This window comes from Biomphalaria glabrata, chromosome 11, assembly GCF_947242115.1.
Source record: "Biomphalaria glabrata chromosome 11, xgBioGlab47.1, whole genome shotgun sequence".
Lineage (NCBI taxonomy): Eukaryota > Metazoa > Mollusca > Gastropoda > Planorbidae > Biomphalaria > Biomphalaria glabrata.
Window position 1 is genome coordinate 5,558,182 of NC_074721.1, and position 17,164 is coordinate 5,575,345.

General features: G+C 36.1%; 1 protein-coding gene across 1 annotated transcript; it reads left to right on the forward strand.

Moving 5' to 3' along the window:
* The first annotated feature begins 1,849 nt into the window (after nucleotides 1–1,849).
* LOC106058495 (uncharacterized) lies at nucleotides 1,850–6,972 on the forward strand. Its single transcript, XM_013215938.2, has 2 exons — nucleotides 1,850–2,099; nucleotides 3,617–6,972. Exons 1-2 carry the CDS (start codon nucleotides 1,948–1,950, stop codon nucleotides 4,548–4,550), a joined length of 1,086 nt encoding a protein of 361 aa, XP_013071392.2. The 5' UTR covers nucleotides 1,850–1,947; the 3' UTR covers nucleotides 4,551–6,972.
* Nucleotides 6,973–17,164: the final 10,192 nt, after the last annotated feature.

A 17,164-nucleotide genomic window follows, 5' to 3' on the forward strand; every position in this document is an offset into this window, starting at 1 on the left:
CCAGCTCTTATACCGCTAGACAAAAAAAAACAAAACAATACCAAAAATTAATTTACAAGCAAAATATTAAAATATCCTTTTTAAAAAAACAACAACTAAGCAGCCCTTAAAACTATATCTACCAAGAACCAATAATGTAAAAGTAATTTTCTTATTCGGTATCAAACAAAATAATTAATTACCACTAATTAGTTGACTAGTTGGGTATTTTTGTTTGTGGATTCATGTTTTGTAAGATAAAATAAACAATTGTTTAAAGCAGTGATGCCCAACCTAATTTGACCCGCGGGCCATTATATTTTACAACACTCATCTCGCGGGCCACATGAACGAAAAGTTATAAATGAAATGAAATTGTTCTGAAACTATTTTGGTAGAAACTTGTGGATTCGATACTTAACTAATAGGTTATTGGACAATTATATATATTTTTTACGCGTCGGACAATAACTTCATTTCTCTACTTAAATTAGAGCAACACCGACTCATTTTGTGGTCTCGTTTTGATAAATATTTCCATGGATCCTCCAATATCTAAGCATAGTTTAACAATCTTTTATTCGCGACTCGAACCAAGAATGCCACCATATTTATTTTATAATGCCGTTTTTATGTTGTTGTTTTATTTAACAGCCACACTTTCTTTACAAAATAAATATGTTGGCTTATTATCATGTTCAACAACAACAAAAAGAAAAGATCTGCTAACATTTTCCTGGTAGATTCTACATTCAGAGTCCCATTTCATAAACACACAAATGTTAAAGATCATGATACCAATCCATCAGAGAAAAACTGAGGGCCAAAAACGTAGGTAACTAATCATTTTCAAAACTTTTTTTTTGTTTGGAACGTAGATTTTTACACATAGTGCCGACGTTTCGGCGGGCCGGATGGAACCACGTCGCGGGCCGGATCTGGCCCGCGGGCCGTAGTTTGGGCATCACTGGTTTAAAGTATCAAGTTGATCGAAGAATAATTGAGGGAGAAATAGAGTTAACAATTATTTAAGGGGACTAAACCCAACCAATTTAGCCATATCTGTGAATACTGAAGTATTAGTTTCCCTTGTTGCTATTGAAAAAATAAATGAGCTACCAGTAATTGATTGCAATTGAATAATCGTGCGAAGTGTTAGCTTGATTCGAGAATGCGTGTTTGGAGATATAACGTGTACACACTTTTTACCAGACAGACAAACAAACAGACAGACAGAGTGAGTTGATATAAGCTTTTAAAAAAATACTTTAAAACAAAAAAGACAAAACATCCTTTTTACAATGTATAAAGCGATTAATTTGCTTTTAATAACTAATTTTTGTAAGATATCATCTTGGTTAAGCGAATGTATAGATCTACATGAATATATAATATTCTAATGATAGGCTTTTATATCTAGTGTAAGACAACAATGCGCAAATTGTTCCTGAATATTGATTTATTGAATTCTTGAATAATATAATGCTACATGTGGAAATACTCATTCAATACTCTAGACAAATTTACTTTTAGGGTTAGGGTTTTAATTGAATAATTTGAGGAGGGCAATGTGCCTTTATGATTATTTTAGGGACCAAATTTTTTGTTTATTTAATTTATTTATATTCTAAATTGAGTAAACCCCTAAGTCCAGACCGTGCATGCGAGTTGGATTTAAATGTTGTCCAGGCGAACTCAGCAATCAAGACCACAGCGGGTAAGAATCAAACAGACGAATTTTTTTTTCTCCAGTATATGATTAGCATAGAGCTGATTGATCACACTGTTTTGGGCATCATTAGAAAATACTTGAACTTGAAAACAAAAGGGAAGTAATTTAGTGGGTTCACGTCAATGTAGTTCAAATTTCTTTTTTCCGTCGAAAGTCTGAGTCATGATTGTTTTGAATAGATGAACCCTCAAACCTAATTGATACAAATAATGATTACAATGCTATAATTGAGTAAAATGATCAAATTAAAACAAACAACATTCATGTCTTTAAATGCCGGAGAGCTCTGCTTGGTCATCACAACTTTCATTTGGAATCAAAATATTTTATGTTTCGCTAATGCAACAAGGCCTCCCGGTGTTAGCGACAGCACTTGTTCTATCAACTCGTAAGTTGAATTTCTTTTAGGCTATTTATTATTTAGTGACTTGTTGAGATGTTGAAACGTCATGACAATAATTTAGTTTCAACACTTGAAAGAAAGAGAAAAGATAAAAGAGAGAGAGAGAGAGAGAGAGATTTAATGAGAAACTGTGAAAATAAAAGACAGACATACAGACAGACAAACAAATTTATGTTTGAGCGAAATGGAAAGATACGATTTTTTTTTTAAAAAGCCGAATTTCTTGAAATATATAAAGAGAAAGAACTGGAACAAATAAACAGCAAAGAAAAAGAGGGGAAAGGTTTAGAGACAGTACATATTCAATATAGGCAAGTGAGTGAGATGTATTTACAAAAAAAAAAAAAAAATAAAGAAAATAATGAAAGAGAAATAGAGAGAGGTTAAAGAGAATGACGATTATCACGAACTTCATATTGTAGGATTCTTGTTTGTATAGCACTCATAGGGTTATCATTCATACATAGCAATACAGTCCGGATACTGGACGAACAACAATCACAGGAACTAGGAACTACTTGCGAACTTAATATCATATCATGTTTATTTACATCAAATACATTTAACTTCCATAAAGATAATAGATAAATACAGTGGCGGACTGGGTGTCAATATCGGCCCGGGCATTTCGATACAATCCGGCCGATGAAATGTATATCATATGATCCCCAAAATCATTATGTAATACAGTGCAAGAATAGCTGTCCAAAAGCATTAAGTGAGCACTATATTATGTTGACCTTATGTTGCTTTTTAATCGCTAGGTATGTAGATTCTAAAAGGATAAAGCTTACTGGTAGCAATGTCTACCATTGTAGGCTATTACATTATTTCGGAAAATGTGTTAGATTGCAGTGTAATACTAATTTAATCTAACTAATTTACAATATTATTACACTACTGACAGTTTATTTTTAACACGACACTCAAAGGGTCATTTTTATAAGAGAATATTATAAAACATTTAACAATACGTGCCATGGTGGCGTCCATGCGGCCCTTTAGGTGGATTTGGTCGCCCTACACCCATTGGGCCCACCGGGATTTGCCAGAATGCCCATATAACCAGTCTGCGCCTGGATAAATATAATTTACTCAGATCACTTTTTTTCACAAATATAAGTATGGGTTACTTTGTTAACTTTCTAGCTTCACCTACTATGGCCAAATGTCTACACTACTGAAATTCTCAAAACTTATTTCAATAACATATTTAAGACTTGTCTATTTGTTGCATGACTTTTTTTAAAACGGAAAACAAACTTACTGTAACGACTGACTACACAGACTGAATTTGCTACAACTGACTGGACGCTTACTTGCTATTCAAACTGAAAGAGAGAGAGAGAGAGAGAGAGAGAGAGAACGTGAGGGAGATTGGTAGTGAGACTTAGAGAAAGACTGAAAGAGAGAGAGAGAGACAGAGAGAGAGAGAGAGAGAGAAAGTAAATAGGAATAACTGAAATAAAAATACCAATTTTCAATTTGCATCTATCGAACAGAATACAGACCACCTCTACTTCAAAGAACCAGTGCTGTGTTCAAAGCAAAGAATGTATTAAGAATTGCACAAACGTTACATTAAGCACGTGCAATGCAACACTGAATGACTCACTTGTCTGTTGCTGTAACTCCAGCGTCAGCCCGCTCTCTGCAAACAATTCTGCAAAAACAGCCTTAATACTTTCCAGCGTTTTCATTCTTCTAGCTATCTGTATAGCTTTCGTAGTTGTTGTCTTGCGCCGACGGAAGCGTGCGTTGATAAATTCCAGGAAGTACACTCTCATGGCTCGCTTCTCTTCCACCAAGCAAGCCAAAGACGAGGCCAGAAACACCAAGAAGCCTGTAAGGATCAAATCTTTCAGACTGGTTGAGGACCACTGCTACGAGGTGGTTGAAGACAAGCCGCAGTCCGTCACTAGCATCGACTCATCGAAGGACCAATTCAGTCAGTATTTAAAATACATCGAAAAAGAGGACAAAGCCCTTCTCCCTGGCAATGAAACTCTTAATTACGAAGAGATCGAGAAAACACCAAAAGTCCATAAAGACGTTTTTAACAATAATTCTCTCAAGGACGGTACATCCGAGGACACCAAAGCACAAGCAGTCGCTCCTGGTCCCTTCAAAGAAGTAGCCTCCACGGGTTTTCTGTCGACGCTCCTAAACCGCCAGACGGAGAAAATAAAGCGCACGAGAACTAGCAGAAACAAGAAGCCAACAGGATTCGCCCTGAGAAGAACAGCAAGCGAATGGCACACTGACAGGTTCTCAAAGGACGCCAAGGATAAAGCGAAAAGCCACGGCGACCTTGCGAAGCTCACTGCCTCTTTCTATTTCGAGCTAGAGAAAACAGATACAACAGAAAGTGTGCACGCAGATTGCAATCAATCAGAAATGTTTGAGAAAGTGAATCATTCTGGGGACATTCATTAAGACATTGATTATTGAATGTTTTGAACATTATGGATAAATAACCTACCAATCTTTTATTATAAAAACAAAACGTAAAAATATTTCTAATGATAAACAATATTGAGGAAGGGATTTTACTTTTGTCGAAAAACAACAACAACAAAAAAACAACTTAGAAATAAACTATTTAAGAAATTTGATATTATTGTTAATTTACTTTGCTCTTTCATTGATATTTGTATATAACATAGTGAAAATAGAAAATGATATTGTTTTCTGTATCCGTAGTAACAAATGCTGAAACTAAGTTATTCTTTTTTTAAAAGCTACATGGCATTATTTGTGCATGTTTCTCTCTGCAGAAAAAGATTTTCTAAACAAACTTTTCACAAAATGTAGTTGGCAACATTAAAGTTCAACTTATAAATATTCGTGACAATGTTAAATTTATTCCGTACGCTAGAACTAATTCGTACAAGTGCTCCTTCTTTCCTAGTGCCGTTAGAGAACGGAATGGGTTGCATGAATCAGCCAGGAAAACCAACGACTTGGCAGATTTTAAGTCATAGATTAACGTGAATGACTAGACTGACACATGAAATGCGTAAGGCGTAATTATCTTCTTTTTTTAAAGTAACGTCTGTAATATATAAGATAAGATATGGTAAAAATCCACTAATATACTCATTAAAAAATTAAACTATATTTGCGTAACAAACCTTTGAACAATGAACACATTAGAAAAAAAAAACTTAATGATATCTTTCATTACAACTTTACCATGTTACACATTTACTCAAAGCATAGATTGTTTTATCAATGTATATTTTAAAAGACTTATATCTTCACAATAAGTTTGTTCTTCAACACAGGCTATATATAAAATGGACTTCACAGCTACTACAATGGTTACACAGCGCACAGCTTTATACACACTTTATAAACTTAATTATCTTTACAAATATAACAAAAAAATTGTATACAGTTATATACCCCAAAGTAAAAAAAAAGTATCTAAATAAAACAAAACTTTTTGACTCTGTGACACCAGTACCAATACGGACTTAGCTACACTCTGTCTCTGAGTCGAAAAGTAAAAAGTAAAGTTCTCCCTTTTAGACCATGTGGACTACAGGGCAGAAGATGGAAAGGTCATCTATTTCTGTGGTCCACGGTTAACGAGGGTGTCATGCGGACAGCACAATGACCAACCGCCTTTACTTTTTCCCAAGCAAGGTGGACTCAAGGACGCCCTAAACATTCCTAAATTAAAAATCCCTCCACCAGGATTTGAACTCGGGAACCCCGGTTCGGAGGCCAAATTCTTTACCACTCAACCTACGCGCCTCCCGTCAGTGTTTAACTGAATTTAAAATGTTGATCTAATCCAAGAGATCTGCTTCATTACCGAAAAATACTTACAACAAAGAATCAAGTGACAATTTAGTCAGTCTAAAGTGTGTCCATGTTCCCATGTTCTGTGTGTGTTGAAGCTAAGAGTCTATGGAGTATATTATTAATCGTATCTAAATGGTTATGTTAAAATACATTTTAAAGAAAATGTACTATTTATTGTGGCTTTCAGATGTTACTAAACCGTTTGACGAATTACGAAAAGGATGGAGAATCAGTGTTTCTAGTTATATTTATATAAGGTGCATAGAACTTAAATAATAATTATCTTTAAGTGGACTGATATATTAGATCAGGGGTTCTCAACCTGTGGGTCGCGACCCCCTTGGGGGTCGATTGACCATTTGCCAGGGGTCGCCTAAGACCATCGAAAATATGGATTGTTATTGTCTACTCTTCTATTGCTGTATGTGCGTGTGGGGGGGGGGGTCGCGGCATAGTGGGGGATTGTAAAAAGGGGTCGCCGAACTTAAAAGGTTGAGAACCGCTGTATTAGATTCAAATAGAAATTTAGTGCGGGCTAAACTTTTTCTTAAGATGTTGCCTGTGTATCCTAACTCACAAGGTGAATAGTGAATAGATCTGTTTTTTTTTATTCTATATTACTTATATAGCCATTGCAGCGTCCAACCACTGATGATTCATAAGCTACATAACAAGACGATTTTGAAATAATATTTTAGCTCAAACAGGAAAAAAAGTCTTTTTGTGTAACGCATGTTTAAAAATAAATAATTTTAATTTTCAAACAATATCATAAGCTATGCATTTTTAAGAGGCCACTAAAACATATCCTGCTTTACCGTTCTTTGTTTTTAATATTATTTTAATAGTAGATTTTTACAATTGTTCATGGATATTCTTAAATTATTTTTGGGTATTGCTTTATGTTCGCGAAGAAGACTTGGTTTCATAACCTCATCTGAAAATGCCGTCATTCAAAGTAGCACATTGGAATACTTTTTATTTAGTGCACATTCGCTAAATCTGTTATCGATATTCCATTACATACCAGCGAGTTTAAATAACTGCACTTTGTCATTGTTTTTTTGTTTAAAAAAATGGTTAAATTATTCTATTTGAATGTTGGCTTTAACGTTGTTTTGTTTCAATTAACATTTACATATCAATATATTAACATATGCAGATAAAACAAACTTTAATCTAAAAGGCGTATTACCTAGTTTGTTTATCAAATCATGAACGTTTATGCGCGCAAGGACAACAGTTATTCTCCTCATACACCAAAAGAGTAAGAATTTAAAAATAGAAAATGGGATTCCCGAACTCTATTTATAACGTTGTTTCTGTTCTTAAATTAAAAGCAAGCGTACTATATTTGTCTATATTCAGTTAGCCAGCTTTATTTTGGATTTTTTAAAATTTGTTTTGTTTCAGTGCATCTTTAGTTTCTTCTTTCTCACTTTATGACTAGCGCCCCCTCGCCGAACCCTATTGTGCCCAGCTCCCCCCTATCGCCCCTTTAGCTCCCAGCGCCCCCCCCCCCCCCACAAATCTCGAAAACGCCCCCTAGGGGGCGATAGCGCCACCGTTGAACTTTGAAGACCACTGGTCTAGATCCATTACACATTTAATTACACGACTATTCCGAACCAGTCGATATAATTACGCTCGATATAATATTTTTAAAGTATATATTTTTTTTTCTTTAGTTAGTTCATGTGCTTTAAAGGCCTACAAAATGATGTGACCAACCCTGGTACTAATTTTTTTAGTCAAATAAAGACAAACCAATTATTAAACAAAGTAACTAAACATTAAAGACATAATAGGTTCCTTTTTATTTAAGCCATCAGCAAAATGTAAACAATTTTATTCATCTGATGTAACACGACCTATGTTACATACACTCAAACAAAAAACGCAAACTAAAACTCTATGGCCATATTTAAAGTGTTCCGTGGCTAGCAAAGACCTTCCTACAGGGAACAGTTCCAAGAAGAAGAGGAAGACTGTGGAAGTGACGAAAAGAGAACATAAAAGAATGGTCGTGCCTGCCATTGAAAGATGTTCTATCCAAGACAAAAGATAGAGAGGAATGGAGAAAGACGGTCGACAAATCTTGTGTGGTGCCCCAACGGTCCAACAGACTAATGGATAAGTGAAGGTGAAGGAATAATATTCAAACTTCCTCTCACCAATTTAGGATCACTCTTTGGACTCTTTAAGTGTCAGTTGTTATATTGTCTGCAAGTGGGTCGCACTATAATCGATGTACATTAGAATTAATCATCGCCGTCTACTGATGCAAGTGTTTAATGCAGTGACGCACAAAATACGGCCAGCTAAACAAACAAAAAACTTGTCTTAAAGTGTACACAATTAAAAGAATAGTGGCCAGACTTTTACTGTTTTGTACAACATACAGAAAGTGTGTTTGTTTTTATGGAGCATGTGCATTCTAGTCGGTCATTCAGAAGTTAGTTTCGGTAAACCAGCTTGAAACATCCAACCAGTTGCTACAGAAATAATGCTGGATACAACGTGTTTATAATCAAAATGTTCTCTTTCATTTCTAGTTTCGCATTGATGTGGCCCGCGTTAAGAGTTGGGCTATTAATTTGGCCCGTGGGCTGAAGAAGGCTGGGCATAACTGGTTTAATGTCTTAACAAAATTCCATACTGAATCAGAACAGAGGCAGATGCTGGTTTAGCATCTAAAATTGGTAGACATCACAAGGCCACTTAAATTAGGTTAAACCTTATTATGATAATTTAAAAGAGACAATCAAACACATATGTAAGGCCACTGACACGCATTCTAGCAAAGCAATATTCTACAGACTCTTAACTCATTGTGGTGGATTAATTTGTACGCAATTTAAATATTTACAGTTACAAAATTTTAAACAATGACCTTGCTACTCAATAATGTGGGAGTATGTCAGTCATCTAGACCAGTTATCATGACAGATCTAAGCGTACCAATAGTAGTTAAAGTAAGGCAATGACCATCACATGACACTCGCCAAGGTCTTCGAATACTGCTATGGCTGCCCATAATCAGACAGAGATCATTCATTATAGAAGGTCTCACCACTGACCTGCGACGTCGCAACCTGTGGGCTGCGGAGACCAATAGCTCGTTGCCACGTCGTACAGGCATGTGACGTGGCAACACGCTATTGGTCCAAACTGCCTTCATGTTGTGACGTTGCAGGTCAGTGTTCAGGCCTTCTATAACAAATGGTCTCGATCATACCAAATCAATTAAAGCCCGAATATAATGGGCATAGCAAGAACAATCCATTTTCTTGTACCAAGAAAACTAAACTTTTGTTATATTCAATCAGAAGAGAAGAACTTTAGTCACTTGAGTTTCAATTCTAGGTTTAGGGAAAAACTTTTCATCAGCCGTTCTTTACGTACATAAATAAAATAATCGATTGGCTTAACTCTTTCTCTCCGTAATTATTTACCACATTCTGGTGGAATCAACGTTGGTATCGTCAGTTAGGAGAGAAAGAGTTAAACACGTACGTTTATATTTGTTTTCAATCATTCCTACTTGTCAAAAAATAAAGTAAATAAACCATTTCTATTATGTGAGTGATTTTAAAAAGGAAATTAATTAGTCAGTATGGTGATTGAACCCATGTCATTGGCGTGACGCTTTATCCACTTCTCTATGTGGCCTTTTTTGAAATAAGTAATAATTTTCATGTATATTTACTAACGAATACTAATGCTCATCTTACTTTGACTTTAACTATGAAAAATTTATATTATAGTAAGCAGTAAAAGAAAAATTCAAAACATTTTTTGTTCAAATTCAAATAAAATTGCAAATAATGTGTTTTCATTCAAGTTTATTTAATTACTTCACTTCTTCTTTGTATTTGTACAAAGAGTTAAGTTGAAGACTCTTGAAATTCTAGACTCTCAGAAGGTCCCCACCATTAGCCTGTTTAAACTACTGTTATGACCAGAAGGGATCTAAAGAGTTGCAGAAGTTACAGTCCGTCCTAAGAGGCCCTTTGAGGAATGGTGTTTGAATAGATGCATTGTTCTTGGGACTTTCTTCCATCCATTGCAATGGACAAGGTCCTAAGGCGCCCCTACAGTTGTTTTATTTTGCCCCCCCCCTTTATTGGCTTAATCCTCTCCAGTTCTACTCGGGCCCCACGTCGAGACACATCAAGACAGAAGACTAAAAAGTAAAATTACTATAAGACATAAAACACTAAATCATCATTTAGAAATAGAATAACAAAACCTAATGAAATACTCTGAAAGACACAAATATAGAGGCACATTATTTATTCCATACGCTTTAACTAATTCGTGCAAGGGCTCCTTCTTCCCAAATGGAATTAGAGAATGGAATGGGTTGCCTGAATCAGTCAGGAGAACCAACGACTTAGCAGAGTTTAAGTCATAGATTAACATGCATGACTAGATTGCCACATGAAATGCGTTGGACGTAATTATCTTCCTTTTTTTTAAAATAACGTCTCTAATATATAAGATAAGAAGATAAGACAAGTTGACTACACAATTTCAAACACTAGAACCGCTGTATTCTGTGTTAATTAGGTTTTAATTGTTTTAGGACGTCATCTGTCAACCGATTCATTAGGATGTAGTTTTGAATAGTCTTCATAAACAACATTCACAGTTTCAACACTTCTCCCTGGTATGTATTTAATCGCTGATGTAAGGTTTGATTTCTACATTAAACAAAGTGTTTTTTTTAAAAGACTATTTCTATTGGGTTACTTATCTAGTTTTATATTTAAATTATATCTTTTTCGATATAGCGAGCAAAAGACAATTACAGTTCATGATTCATATGTAACCAAATATTTTGATCATGTTTTGTTATGTTGCTTTCTTTTGTAGTTAAAATACATCGCTTCTAAAGATTAATTGAAAAGTGCATTAAACTACGGTGTTGGATCCTATCTCAGCTGCTGCCCTACCATGTGTTGTTTATAGTTTTAAAGTTAGTTTGAAACATATAAATTAATTGTGGATAGAACTTATGATGGGTTATAGCTTCTAACATAAATTAAATTGTTTGTTTTAGGAACACACACATACACACATATATATATATATATATATATATATATATGGCTCCTTTTGTCTCGAAAGGCAATGGATGCGCCCAAATGAGTCACTGGTTTTGGCTTATCTTGAGACGGGGCAGAATCTGGTGTGGCTAATCAAGCCAATTCTAGAACGGCAGACTTTGCCACAATTCGTACATGTGTATGCCTCTGATTTAGGGCTAGCGGACAGGGCAGCTTTCTTTTATTCCCTCTCGATTAAGGCCGCTTCAATTGTTTTGTTCTCAGCAAGGGTTGTCCCAGCACGCACAGTCTGTCTCCATGCATTCCGGTCTTTGGCTATGTTTTCCCACATACTTTTACTGATGCCTGTGGCTCTCATGTCTCGCTTGCAGACATCTCTATATGTTAGTCTTGGGCGGCCCTTGGGTCTGACTCCTTCCACATGCTCAGCATATAAGATATCTTTAGTCACCCGCATGCCAGATGGTAGAATCCCGAAAGATATATATGTATATATATATATATGAAAATAAATACGTGACTGTTTAAAGAGAGAGAGAGATGGATAGTCTGAGTTCAAATCGCTTGAGTGATTTGGCAGCGATTTTGAGGTTCTTCTTCATAGATAAGATTTTCTTAAAAATTTTAAAAACAATTAGGCTATTGTTTTTCTCTAAACGTCATAATAGTATGTGTCATGTCACTTTTTCTACTGTCTCTAAGCTTGCTTGTGCATTACTATAGTTAGAATAACCTAACAAATAAGTCACTTTTTTCCTCAACCTTCTCAACCCTAAGAATGAGGTGCATATGTGTATGAACTTGTCAATGGATCCAGAGTTTTTTTTATTTGGAAACTAAATGCTTTCTTTCTAAAGGGTTTTAATTTGTACTCCAACGATGAGTTCTCTCTGTTCGGCACTACATGCCAGTATTGTACTTGTAAGTAAATATTTAATTTATTCGTATGCTTAAAAAATTCTAATTTAATGCAAAATTATCAAATAAACTTAAAGTTTACGAAACTATGTTAATATTAGTAAGTAGTCATAAAATCTAATATATAAAGCAGAAAGTAAGGCGTATGTATGCATGTGCCGCATGGAAATCAAAACTGGTTGACCAATCTTGATAACACTTGGCATAAATGTTCTGTAGATCAAGGAGGAGACCGTTGTGTATGTATAATGTCTCTACCACAACCTGAGGGCCTTTATTATAAACAAAAAGTACCTAAATGTATCTCTATTAAAAAACAAAACTTTAAAAAACAAATCGGGTGCACCTGTTTTCGCATTATTATATGATATTGATATCGATATAAATATGTCGGTGGACGAGTAAACCCATTTTTACACTCTACTTATATTTTCTTGGTCAAATAAAAAAATCTGAAAGGAATATTCTACATGTTTAACAGATCTAAATTTAAACCAGTAGATCAGTAATATCCAAACTAAGGCCCGCAGGCCGCAGTTGATATCCAGCTTGTGTATATATAACACTACTAATAAACACTTTTGTAAATGGTATAAAGTTCTGCAAGGTTGCTACAGTCGGAAGTGGCGTGCTTCTTAAATAGCCTTTAACAACCTGTCCAACTCCTGGCATTCACTTATGGCTCAGATATTTAGTCCGTTGGAACTGGTTTCACTAACAGGAGAAGGATCAAAGGAGCCTATATTAGTAGGCTTCAATCAAGAGGGGCTCCTTAGCCAGGACTTGTTACCCACCTAGGAGTTAGGAGAAGGAAAATTCTGAACTCAAAACTCCCTTCCCTGCAGCAATGTACCCAAACATGTGAAAGGCTTGGGAGTCAACCCTGAAGAAAAATCAGAAGCCGGACATTCTTAGGCAGTTTGTAGCACTCAGTGGTACACCCTGTCAGAGCATGCGACGCTGCTGATACAAAAGCTTATTGGTACTTTCTGTTACTTTGGATGAAATAGCTGCGTGGAGAGGGGGTGGGGATTCATCTCATTCCCACAAGGTGATAGATATTCGCTTCGCGACTGAAGGTGGCCATATATAAGGGCAAAATTATAATATTAATTAAAAATATTTCATTAAGTGGGAGCAGTGGTTGGGTGGCCAAACGTTAGGCTTACAAAACTGGGGTCGTGAGTTCGAATATCAGTGAGGACTGAGATTTTTAATCTCGTGATTTTTAGGGCATCCATGAGTCCACCCAACTAATGGGTACCGGACTTAATTAGGGAAAGTAAAGGCGTTTGGTCGTCGTGATGGCCACATGACACCCTGCTGGTTAACCTTTGGCCAAAGAAACAGATGACCTTAACATCATCTTCCCTATAGATCACAAGGTCCTATAGGGTGTTTTTTACTCTCTATTTGGTAAAGCAAAATGTTCTTGTTTTCGTCAGTCTTTAGTTCGAATCCCCTATTTAAGTAAAAATCTTAAGTAAAGTACCACCTTGAAACCCCTTGCGATCCTTAGTGCCGGAAGATGTAAATTTCATCTGTTTCTATGGAATACAGAAAACAAGGGTGTCATGAGGGCCACGCTCAGACCAAGCGTCGTCTTTAATTTCCAAACTTAGTTAGGTGGACTCGTGGGGCGTCCTAATAATTCTGAATGAAATCCCAGTCTCAGAACTCGAGACTACTTGCTTCGGAAGCTAAGTGTTTTACGCCGACAGATGCTGTTTACAAAGCTTAAATCTTTTCTGTCTGGTAAAAAGTTTGTATGCGTTATTTCTCCCACACACATTCTCAGATCAAGCTGAAACTTCGCACAGTTATTCATGGGCATAGACAAGACATGAATCAATACAAAAAAAAATTACTAATTGCACAATTAATTACTGGTAATTCATTATTTTGTTTAAAAGCAACAAGGTAAACTAATACTCCAGTATATAAAATAGTGCTAAATTATTTCCAACAAATATTGTTAATGTTTCTCCCTAAAGCATTCTCCGATCAAGTTGATACTTTAAACAATTATCTATTGTACCTAACAAATTTGAATGAATAGAAAAAAACAAACAAACTCAAACTGGTAATTAATTATTTTGTTTAGTGTTGAATAAGGGAAATAACTTCTTCATTATTGGTAGATATAGATTAGATTTTTTTTTTTACTTTTTCTTTTATATTTTGATTGTTGAATGGAACATGTCAATTCAAACGGTTTGTACGCCCTTGTTGTATCAACTCCAGGTCTAGCCATTACTAATTAGAATTATTTTAATTGTATGTGTTGATGTGTAGAGAAACATCGTAGTTTTCATGTTTTCTATTCTAGCTGTTGTGTGTTTCGCTGGCCGTGGTGACGGATGCCAAGAACTGTGACTCTGTGGCCCTGGCCAAGAAACCACTCTCCCAGGTCATCAGGATGTTTGGACAAGGTCATGGCGAGCAAGCAGATGACAACACCATCAGATCGCATCCGCCGTTCGTCCCTGCTCCATTCGTTACCAAGGTGCACCCTTTCGCTACTAGAATAGGCTATAAAGGTTAAAAACAACAGCTAGACCTTTGTAATATTACGAAATAAATAGGAGAAAAAAAAAAGACCATTGTTTGATTTTTTTTTCGTGACTTCACTACATTAATTTATACCAAAACATACTTAATTTTATTCTAACTATAAGAGGCATTATTAAATATGATATTTTTATTTGTTTTTAAGAGTATATACACGCAATACATTTATAATACATACAATACAATAGATAATACCATCGAACCATAAATTACACATCTAAAAACACAACATAAGTTACTAAGAGAGACACATAAAATAGGATTAAGAAAATTGTCTTCTTCCATAGTCAAATGCAAATTCTTAAATTCCCTTTCAGTCCTTGTGATCTATAGGGCAGATCCAGGGCATGCGCCCAGGTGGAAATGATCGTAGGAGGAAACGCTTAGGCTAAAGGGTAGCAAAACAAGTCTACCGTGGGTGGGTGGGGGTGCGAGTGCATCCTCATTGCATTGGGCGAAGCTGTAAAAAAAGCTCCCACAACCTTGTCACAATCCAGGCGCCGTTCCTCAAGGGGCCGTTACATAAATGGCGTGTCCTGCACGGTTAGCCTGGTATAGAAAAGGTCCCTGTGCACGTGGTCTCTGGCCGTGAGTCTGACACCCCGCCAGACATTCAGGCCGGTGAAAGGGAGCTCTTGTTCACTTTTGCTGGCCTGGAGTTCCAAGAGCCGAAGGCTCAACTCTTCCTGACAGTTTCAAGAAGACCAAGAAGAAGAAGATAATGTAAAGGTCATCTGTTTCTGTGGCCTACGGTTAACAAGGTTGTCATGTGTCTAGCATAACGATCAACCGCCTTTACTCTTTCCCAACCATTGTCAGGTACCCAGTAGAGCTGGGTGGACTTAATTAAATAGCCCAGTCTTCACCAGGATTCGAGCCCGGGACCCCCGGTTCAGTAGCCAAGCGCTTTATCGCTCAACCACCGCGCCTCCATTGCATAGTCTTACAAGTGTCCATTCTCCATAGCGCCATAAAAGTATGGAAGGGCTTGAGTGACTAAAAGATAAGACTAAGCTGAGTTTAAGTTTAAGTAACATGCACAGCTGAACAAGGTAATGTAATGGATGCACTTGTAGTTCGTCCATCGTGGTTCGATGATGACCACGTTTGTCATCCAGGGGGCTGAGGGCTTTGCACTGGTGTTTTGTGCTTCCTCATGTGGCTGGTGAGACCTAAGTGAGCCCGGAATGTCCCTTGCCAAACAAAAATACAAATAAATGGATGGCAATTGCTATATTGACATTTAATTGAACTAATCGACCTAGTTTTATAATGTTTAAATAATAACGTAATTTAAAAAAACATATATGGGCTGCATGAGTGTTAACGACATTATTTTAGTTTTCTAATGTGTGTATTACATTCTATAGGACTGGAGTGAGGTACTTAACCTACATTAACGCTTAGTAAAAACATGGGAAAAATGAAATAGAAACGAGAATAAAAAAAGCAACATTGTATATCATCTACTGTGTATGTACGAAACATTTGAAAATGTAAACAATTAATCTTTTAAAGACTATGATGATACTTCTAGATCTTCACATGTGGATACCATTTCCGTTTTGGTTATTGAAATTTATTAATAGTAAAAAAAACATATTAAGGTACTGTATTGCGCACAAAGTTAATTATACATGATACACTTAATCATGGTAAATAGCACTAATGCTATAACGCCCGAACAATGTGTCAATTTATTTACATATTTCTCTTACACAGTTGACGCGTATTATTAGAAACTTACAACTCTTGTCAAAGGGAAATCATTCCAGATAATTATATAAACAATGTTAGTACACCATTTACAGTGTCGAGACGTTGCTGACTGCCCTTGACTTATAGCACCACACTGCTGGTAGACAGCTTCAACGATTCAGGCATAATGTATTTTTACAAATTTTACTAATAAATCTTGAAATAACTTGAGTAACTTCTTTGTGAACAAAACTAAATAGTACTTTTATTATTATATATTATAATATAATATAGTTAATATTATAATATAGACAAAGTCAAGTTAATATGAGATAAAAGAAATGTAGTAGACTTTAGTAATAATATTTGTTAACACAATCTAACCCATTGCAATAACACAAGTTTTCAGGCTCGCTTTCAGGAGTCGTCTGTTCTAACTAAAATCAATAGCGACAATGCCACCTATCTTAGTTCATTTATAAACCAATCGCTATTATCTTCCCACCGTATCATAGAAACACACACACACACATACACACCATCAGTCATATTGTTTGTTAAACATAGTAACATGTAATAATAATAATAAGGCTTGTCTTCGAATCCGAAGATTAGTTCGGGAAACAGTATTTCCCGTGGCTGTGACCTACATATTTTGCCACATCCATGGCAAGCAAAACCATTGTCCACAGGTGGTCGATTTAGATTTTCTTTTCGCCATCTGCGTTTTGTCCTCGGCAGCGGATTTTCTTTTGGTTTCAAATGTGTATCTCGCTGCCTTTGTAAATGACCTCCAGCTGTCTCGTTCTGAGGCCGCATGCAACCAGCTTCTTTCTTCTATGTCAGCTAAGGCAAGTTGACGCCTAAGCTGGTCTTTGAAGCGTTTCCGTGGGGCGCCTCTATACATCGACCACCTTTTAGCTCACCAAAAAAGACTGCTTTTGGCATACTTTCGTCTCCCATACAGGATACGAGCCC

Excerpts from the sequence above, each read along its gene's own strand:
- LOC106058495 (XM_013215938.2), top strand. The coding sequence starts at position 1,948 with ATGATCAAATTAAAACAAACAACATTCATGTCTTTAAATGCCGGAGAG. Across the intron at positions 2,100-3,616 it reads AGCACTTGTTCTATCAACTC|AATACAGACCACCTCTACTT; the intron begins GTAAGTTGAATT and ends TCTATCGAACAG.